The sequence below is a fragment of the Schistocerca serialis genome, chromosome 2 (assembly GCF_023864345.2).
Source record: "Schistocerca serialis cubense isolate TAMUIC-IGC-003099 chromosome 2, iqSchSeri2.2, whole genome shotgun sequence".
Classification (NCBI taxonomy): Eukaryota; Metazoa; Arthropoda; class Insecta; order Orthoptera; family Acrididae; genus Schistocerca; species Schistocerca serialis.
Window position 1 is genome coordinate 99,145,020 of NC_064639.1, and position 9,657 is coordinate 99,154,676.

General features: G+C 41.0%; 1 protein-coding gene across 2 annotated transcripts in view; it reads left to right on the forward strand.

The window, feature by feature from the left end:
- LOC126456780 (fibronectin type 3 and ankyrin repeat domains protein 1-like) overlaps positions 1-5,547 on the forward strand; it is a 75,917-nt gene extending 70,370 nt beyond the window's left edge. The window contains exon 5 of one of the 2 annotated variants that reach the window (XR_007585387.1): positions 5,287-5,543. Coding sequence is in view for 1 of the 2 variants with exons in the window: in XM_050092562.1 (XP_049948519.1) it covers positions 5,287-5,293 (7 nt within the window). In the remaining variant the exon portion in view is untranslated. Of the gene's footprint in view, positions 1-5,286 lie in introns of both variants that reach the window. The other variant, XM_050092562.1, reaches the window with a different exon arrangement.
- Positions 5,548-9,657: the final 4,110 nt, after the last annotated feature.

Consider the following 9,657-nt stretch of genomic DNA (forward strand, 5'->3'; position numbering starts at 1 on the left):
GTCATTAACTTACATATATTTCAGTCTTCATTGTATCAAGTAGAAAGCTAGCTTTTTTAAGGATACATACCATACAGTATTTGTTTGGTAATTACTTAAACATTAGTTGGTATGAACACCCAAAGTTTAGAAATATGATAATCTAGAGTAGAGTCCATGGGCTGAGGCAAGAAAGGTCAATAATTTATTAATGAATTTAAGATAAGTGAAAATAGTCAAAATGCTTACTGGGAATATTATTTTGTAGTGTACCATAATTTATTGTTGCTTACCACCCATATGCACTGAAATTAACTTCGCTTTCTGTATCATCAGTGTAGCTCAATAATTCGTACCACAGAAAGTTCTGGTGGAATGAAGTTCACCTGTTGAATGGTGTGAGTCCACTTCTTCCTCAATTCAGAATCACTTGGAAATTTGAACACAGATATCTTTTCTCCATCCTTTTGTTCCCTGTACAGTGTGGAACACACGCACATTGATCATAGTGACGCAAAGAGCACAAAATTATACTTCATAGTTGTGATTAAGAGACTTATAGTAATAACAACACTTTCAGCAACTATTAGCTCAACAGCAATTGTGTTTGAATGCATTTAGAAATTTCGAGATTCAAATCATAGATGATGTTGCATTTGTGGACGAGGCTTGCGTAGGAATATAAAGAAGACACTTGCTATAGTTAAAGTATGTGATTAGGGAATATGTTAAAATTATGTTTGTTTTCAAGGAAAATGTAGTGTGGTAATTTTTTAGTGTAGGTTAGTCTGAAAATATGCTGATAATTTTGCAAAGCAGAGAGTACAGCGGCCTGTTCTGCATGCAATGCTTGGGCAGCACTTTTCAGGTGGACGTGACATAAATCGTGCGAGTATATCTGAGTCTCCAGCCCAGCACAGCCCAAGATAACTTGCAAGGGGGGTAGGGGGTTCTCTCAGCCAGCTGGCATCATACCTCTCCTGTTCTGACTAGTACAGCCTTCTGGCTGGATCACTGTTGGTGTCGTTCTGTGCCTCCGTTCTGATCCTGAGTTCAGTTCCAGCCACATCACCGATGCACCCTCAGTGCCAGGCGACTCCAATTGCAGTGGGTACTAGAAGCAGTCACAGGCCACAAGCCCACTAGATCCAGTTAGCCCGATGCTCTCAGGCTTTGAACAGGGTCCACTGTGGTTGCCAGCCTTCAGCACTCCGTCATCTCCAGAGATTGTGGGTTCATCCCATGTCACACCAGCCCTGATTTGCTGCCATTCGGTCTGCCAACAGTACATGTGGGTTGATGCCTTTCTGTGGCAGGCTGAGATGGCACTCTTGATTCTGCAAGGCTGCTGCTAGCTGCAGTCCCATTAAGGCAACAGTGTGGCTGACGTCACATTCTGTTGCCTCAACAGTTCCTGACTGTGGACACTTGCCATCTTTGCTGTATAGAATGAGTTGTCAGTAAAGTCATTTAGCCTTTGGCACCTAGCTGTTGTTACCCGCTCGATGAGGTCACAACTGTATTTGAAATATTGACAGCCAGGTTACCATCCTACTATCCCTGGGTGACAATGTAGTGGTCAGCAACTCAGGCCACTACATCGACTTCATCAATTGTAGTGGCTCGCAAGTGATGCGGTGCCATTCTCTCGGTAACCCATGATGAGATGTTATTGGGTAAGACATTTGGAGAACATGCTGGCCAGGGCAGCAGTCAAACACAATTTCTATTGAGTTAGGTCAGGACATCACAGGAAACATCCAGTCTTGCATCATTATCATGCTAAAAGATAACTTGAGAACACCTCAAATATAGGACACAACTTGTCAAATGTGGGGCTGGGGTGTAGGGCCACTTCTTTGTGGGACTGGTTCTGGAGAGGGAGTGAGCTGTTGGCAGAATAGACAAACAGCATCAAAAGTCAAATGTTTCAGTAATACATGGGGTGTCTCAGTGGAGACAGTGGCCACCCCCCCTCACAGCATGTGGTAAGGACATTGTGAGATTGTGGCGAGCTGATAGCCTCCAGGCTGTGACATTAGTGCCCAGGAATGCTGACTCCAGGATCTTACACAATGGCATCCACCCCAGTTGGCATCACAGGGCCACTTGTAGACAGAGCACTTACAACTGCTGGCTTGCAGGGGATGCCACCCTCCAGGGATCGAATCTGTCTTGCGAGTGAGAGTGCATGGCACCTACTGCCCTCCAAGATGGTAGTTTGGTCACTATGGGAATGGGCAAGGTGGTAGCCCACCAGTGGAGAAGCACGAAGTCCAAGGGCACCTGGAATAGTCTCCTCATCCTTGTAAGCAGTTCTGGACTGCTGATGCCTCTGCTAAAATTAATGGTTATTTATACTGATTCATCACCCACTGTTCCAGTCACATTTGGGGTAACAAATCTGTGTCATGGTGATGTTGCAACTGCTCAGCTTGTCCTCTTAGTCCATTTTGTGTTCAAGAAACGGACTGTTATTACAACCAGAATACTGACACTTTACACTTGCTGGCTGTCTTCAACTGTTGCGGGTGAACTGCTGATTGCTGCAGTAAAGCCCAAAAAATTATGGTGGGGCAACATTACATCCATCATCTGGAAGACTGGTCCCCAGGTCTCTACCCTAGACTGGTCTGTAACAAAACTCAGTATACGTGGACAACAATTTACAAAATTTACAAGTTTCTATGCTTGAGAACTTGGTGGTTTGAACTACAAGGCTCAGAGGCTGAGAATTTACTCTACCTTTGGCTCCAAGTTTGTTTGCACCATAATTATCCTAATCAACACAACTTGCAACTGCTGTTGTTACCTAATGCTACACATTTGGATGTGTCACCTTGGAATTTTCATGTGTTGCTTAACCTTTCACACATTTCTCAGGGTCCCCACATCCTTATCTTTAGCATTGCACATCTAACACACAACGAAATGTCTCTCTTATCACTGTTCCCATCACTGTGTACATGTCCATAAAATTTCTTTTTTTATTTTTCATTCACAAACTAAGAATGTCACTGAAAAACTCTTTCTCTCTTAATAAATTATCCTGAACAAGTCATCTGTAACAGCACATGATCTGCCCCATTAAACTCTGATGTTTGGTACCTCTTTTCTCTCTATCCGGTGGTTTTTTGAACAGTTGTTTAGAACATCATTTGGAACTTTATCCCTGTGACTGCAACATTTCCTCTTATGCTTCCCTAGAAAATACATTCTCAAACCCATCCTCACACATGAACCACATACAACATACCACATTGATATGTAGTCTCATTTGTCTCTCTCACTGTAGGGTTAATCACAGAATGAATTTGTCTCAAATTGCTTGGCTTTCTGATGCCCCTGCTCCCCTGAAGCAACTTCCTAGTGCCCAGTGGCATATAAATAAAATCTTAACATGTTTTCTTGCAGTTTAATCAATTTGTCCCTTAAGACAGATAGATATAGCAACAGTACTCCATTGGCGGCAGTTGCCTCTAGCTTGAATGTTCTCCCTTCAGGCTTCACTTTGCATCACAGAAGGTTAATGTTGGCATGATGTTCACACAGCAAGTGTACTCTCAGGTTTGTCTTGTACCCTTTCTATCTTACCCACATCATACACGTTAAACTGCGGCTGCATTGTCAGTAGCTTGCTACATGCATCAGCAGTTCACTCTTCAAGGCGGGGACTTAGCACTTCTGTTACTTTAATGCTACAAACCTTTTTTACATGCCTTAAAATATTCCACCGCTTAAGCTCTGTCATTACCTTTACAAACACATCTCCTCTTACCCTGCTTCTGAGGAAATGTATGTGTCTGAACCATTTCTCCCACATCATCTGCAACATAACTATCAACATCAACAGCTTCACATGCAGCCCCAGAGTCTCTACAATTACGTCATCATTTGCAGTTCCCTTCTGCATGATGCCACAATCAGTAGCACATGTACTTCCCTGCACATCTGGCTCAGGCTCTGTGGCCTTGTAGGAGCACTCGTACTATGTAAACAATGTGTACACAGATATTGTATAGCAAAAATTGCCTTTATTAGCACAACTGATACAGAAGCAAGTGTGAATCATCAGCAAATCCTTTCTGACAACATATTCAAAGAATTTAGTTTTATAAAGATACACTGCACATGGTGCACTGTCAAGTATTGATTTTGTTGAATCCTCGTTACCAGATTATGTCATCTCGTTATCTCTGTGGAGCTGTAATGTGGGAAGCAAGGAGAGGATGTTGGTTGGTGGCCGGTATCATCATTCTAGAACACATACTGCATGCAATTATTAACTGGGTTCTTTATTCATAAACAAAGAGCTACTAAACTTAAGCTTGCATGTGTTGTGGTACACATAGTCCACTTTTGCCTCACTGCTGTTGAAGTACAAAGTCGACTTTGAACACTGTTATGTTCGCTATGTGGTGCCTGATTTTAAGCTAGAGGCTGTGACTGCAGATCCATCTTGATGACATGCTGGAACTCACATGGTGTAACAGGCTTGAACTAACTTGGTGTAACAGTGTCGAAGTAAGTGGCCCTCCTGTCCGCAGTGGCTATTGAAATATTGGTGGCCGAGAGGGCGTTGGCAGCGTGTTTCCAGCGACACTGTTCTTTTGCCTCTGTTGATCTTATTGCAACCTGTATGCCATGTGGTGTGCTGGGACCAGTTTAGGCCAACACAGATTGTGTCGCTCCCACAGCCCTTGAACAACACCCATTATCATATAGTAGGGTAGGTACAATGCATTTTAATCACCCATGTCGGGAACCACACACTTATCCACTTTTGTAAAGCTCAGACTGACTTCATCTGCCTCACAGTTACTTCAGATTCGACAGTTCCACATGATATGAAAGCTGATACTTATACGTTGTTAGTACTTGGCACATTAAACCAACTACACAATGTCATTACCCTCCTCATTAATCTTTATTCTTCCCACTAATGAGATTGTCCCACCAGGCATGAAATTTTGGCCTAATACACACAGGACTGACAGGCAGTTGGATGGCAGTTAGATGTCTTGTGGAACAGGTAAAACAGACAGAGGGCTGGAGCAAGGAAAAGCCCCCACCCCTATCCATGTTTGAACCTGGGATCTCCAGGGCTTTAATCTTGTGCTCTGCTTGCAAGACCATCATGGCTACATATAATATGGCTCTCATTCTTAATAAAGCTGTTGTAGCAAATGTGAAAGCAGACTGTAAGGAAATATTATTAAATTTCATTTAAAAATAACAATGAAAGTTCAGTCTCCCTTTCCTTGATAAGCTGTGACTTCTCTATCAATTTGCTATCTTTTTTTGCAGATGGTGACCTGCGCTGAAGAATTATAAGATGGTGGCTGACAAACAGAAAGGAAGCTCTAGGGAGATATGGCTTTGTCACCAACTTTTCCCCTTACTGCAATTTAAACTCATATGTGGTTTCATGAGTAAAATGTGATATGATAAACAATTGACAAGACACACAGATTATTATACTTACAAATGCTTGTGTTTATTTACTATGATATTGTATTTTCCCCAATGTTGGTATTATGGATGTTACAAATTACAGAAAAGTAAATAAAGTTTTTCATCGTTGGCATAACATTGGTATGAGTTGTATAAAACACATTACCTGTAAAGGCAAACTGTCCTCAAGTTGCCCCATCGTCAGAGGCATAGTAAATCTGTATTACCAAATGATGCACAGTCCCAGTTCCAGGTTACCCATCTAATGGCTTCCAGGGCCAAAACATTTGATTTTCAATATTGTATATTAGAGGTTGAACACTCAAAGTCAAGTGTTAAAGTTAGAAACTGTATGTTCCTTGCGGCCGTGAAACTCATAGTGCACAAATTACTCAGGCTATATCATCCAGTGTTCAATAATGAGATCATTTAGTGTCTTCAAAAAAACTGTAAACAGGCTGTTTTATACAAGGGCCATTTCAAAAGCTCTGCACACTGTGCATGCCACCATTACAGTGGTGTGATCAAGTTGCAATTCATGTCAGTTGTGAGTGAGACTTCAGGCATGATGATCATGTATGTGTTTGCTAGTTTGTGTGGCTGTGTCCTTAGTAATTCAGTTTAGAATGGAAGCTGAAACCAAGTCGAGTCAGATTACACATAGCGATCAGCGTTCCTACATCAAAATCGAATCCCTATGTGGAAAGAACCCAACCAAAATTGCAGTTGACAGTGGCCCATATTCTGGTGCACTGTCCCACTTTGACTGCCCAGCAATGAAACCTCAGGTTACTGGACTCACCGTTCATTTTATCTGACAACGCCTCATTGGCTGATTTAGTTTTACGTTTTATTTGTGAGGGTGGGTTTGGTTTTATCATTTGATCTAAATTTGAGCACATGTCCTTTGTCCCTCTGTGTCCTTCACCCTAGTGCTTTTAGAATGGAGGTTTCAATGTGTTGCAGAGTGGCTGGCATTTCCTTTTTATTCTCATGGTCAGCCAGCCACTGTAATCTGCTTTCTTGTTTTACACTCTTCTGTTTCTAGTGTCTCTCTGTTGTTTTCTTGTCCTCTTTTGTTCCTTGTAGTGTTCGTTGTCTTTCCTTCATTCTTGTGGTTTTCCCTTTCTTTCCATTTTGTGTTATATGTCTCGTCTGTTTTATTCTCTCACTTGTGGCATTGTTTTATTAGGAACAAGGGACCAGTGACCTTGTAGTTTGCTCCCTTCTCCCCTCTTTTAAACCAACCAACCAACCTCTCTTCTTCCGCCTTCTTCCTTCCTTCGCTGTCAATAATTGGTAATTTTATGGCCATTATAATTCCCTCTTATAGTGTGAGGTTTTATCGGTTTTAGTTATTCCAAGGTCAGAGGGACTGATGACTGCGTAGTTTGGTCCCTTTCTCCAATCCAACCAACAAACCAACTGAAATTTACAACACTTTGAGAGTTGTGTACAAACAGTGTAATGGATCTAGTACAGAATCATGTTGGCTTGCTCACTTCTATGAAGCTCAGGTAAGTGCTAAGGATGACCCAAGAAGTGGAAGACCATCAACTGCAACAGACTACACCTCTCAGGTTATTGTTAGTGCCGTTTCGAGAGAGGATCAATGAAAATTGTGTGAGGGAATCGCCAGAATGTCTGTCACTTCAGTTTACAGACCATAACTGAAAGATGAGAAATTTCGCTGCAAGATGGGTTCTGCAAGGTCTGAGTGAAGAGCAGGAAGCACGTCACAAGAATCGCAAAAGAATTGCTTCAGTGTTATCGAACAGGAGGAGACCAGTTTCTGGAAAGGATTGTTGCACTTGATGAAGTCTGGATATGAGATTTTGAGCCAGAACTGAAGTGTCAGTCATCACAGTGGAAAAATTCCAACTCTCCACACCTGAAAAATTCCACTGCCAACAACTGAAGGTGAAACTGATGGTGATGTGTGTGTATTACATGAATGGAGTCATAACTACAAACAAGAGTGCCCCAGGGAACACACGTAACAGCCACATACTACAAACTGTTCCTGCAAAATCTTTTGCTTCTGAAAATTCATCAAAGAAGGCATGACATGCTTGCAGTTGGTGTTCTCCTTTTGTACAATAATGCAAGACTGCATATTATCGTACCAGTGAGAGAAATGCTCAACAGGTATGAGTGGAAAATACTTCCCAACCCACCATACAGTCAGGATATGACCCCACAGGATTTTGATTTGTTTCCCAAATTGAAGGAACAACTCTATGGAAAACATTTTGATACAATTGATGAGGTGACCCAAATAATCAGAGTGCCCAACAATGAAGGTGCCCCAAACAAAATACAGAAGTTGCCAAAGTCATTGGGAAGCTGTCATAAGCATAAATGAAGATTATACTGAAAGCCTGTACGCAGACACCCTCTAAAATAAATTATTTTCTTCAGTTCTATCTTATAGTGTGAAGAACTTTCAAATTGATGTTCTGGAACATGTCATAGGATTGCAATTTTTCTCTAGACATTGACTGCAATTAAATGTTGCACCAGACAATTCAAAGTTTTTGAATTGCCGTCTGGCTCAATTGTCATGTTTCATTTTGGCAGGTCAGAATGTGCATCAACAAGTTGTAGCAGTACGTAGAGTTGTGCATCGTTTCCGTTTGTCAGGTGACTAAATCTGCTAGCAATTGAGTAACACATTTTTTAATTAACTTCACAGTACCTCCAATTAGAAAGCAAAAGTATTGTCTTTGTGTACAATGTGTCTCAATCTTTCTGTGTTCCTCCCCATAAGTGAAAATAAAAATGTTGCTGTCTGCAAATATTGATTTGGTATACTGGCAAAGGGAGGTGTGCCATTAAAATAATTGTTTCTGGGGCCAGATGCCCAAAAATAACACTATAGAATTGTGCTGCAGTTTGTGGCACAGCCATGTAAAGTAATTATAGTACATGAAACGGAAGCTTTGTTGACCAATGCAGTGTCATCACTAGACCTAGCATTTTAGGTGGAAAAATGTGACATAAAAGATGAAAAATAAGGGGTTACAGTTTTGGCAAGAAAGGCACTAATGAAAATGGCTATCCCAAATGTGAAACTTTATCATAGAATACATATGAGCCCTTCACGGCACAAGTCACTGTATTCTTGTTTTGAGATATTTGTTTTCTGGGATTGTTGTAGAAAATTTAGCAGTGCTTATGTATTAGCTTTTTATTGTGTTATCAGAATAGTTTTTTCTAACTCAGGTTAACAATTTCAATAAATCTTATCCAGCTATAGATGTGGTATAAGGGTGTAAAGGAAGTTGCATCCATTGTGATGTAAACATGTGAAGAATGTTATTTACTGTAAAAATATACATGACAGGCAACAACACTGTGTTTACATGATCTTTGTTACTCATAGCCACTAGTGTCATTTCCATTCAGTGCCCCAGTGTGTTTAGTTTTGCCAGAAAAAAGATACCTGGGAAAGCAGTGTTGGTGAACATGTGGAATGAATAGAAAAAGTTTATTCCATGTCACGTTTTTCTTTTATAACAGCCTGTAGTCCTCTGTACAGTTTTTCTTGAGGTGTGTTCATCAGAGAGTCCAGTTTGAGACTCCATGTCCGATGAAAGAGTTTCCTTGAAAAATGGAGTGACTCAATCACTTTTTTTGTATCGAATCCACTGTATCTTGTATCATGACAGTGGATGTTTTTCACTGTAATCTTTCCTTTTGGTGACTCAATTCAACAAGTTTCCCACAGACAAGAAGTCATTGTTTTTCATTACAATGACTTAAAAGGGACATTTTACCACCTGACTAAGCAATAGTAATACACCAATCATTGGGAGAAAATATGTTGCATCTTGCTGTAGTTTTCTATAGGGGAGGCAGGTACAGTAATGTGTCATGAAGTTTTGGTCTATGATTTTAATGTGCACCCCCCAGCCCCCCCCCCCCCCCCCCCCCCCAAAATCAAAACCCACGTTCAGTAACATCATCGCTGTTTGCCAATTCCTGTTCTGTCCTGCACAAGTATCACTGTATGTGACAACATGTTCATCGGATGGCACTTTTGTTTCCGTGTGTTTGACCAAACTGGTACCAATTGCTTGGGAACCTAGAGATCCTGCCACTTCATCCCAACAGTACAGATGATGGCATGTGGCAACCCAAATTGTAAACACATAATTTAGTTTTGAAAAATTAGTTTCTGATAGTTCCTACTATGCCTTTTGATTTAGAATAATCTCTGTC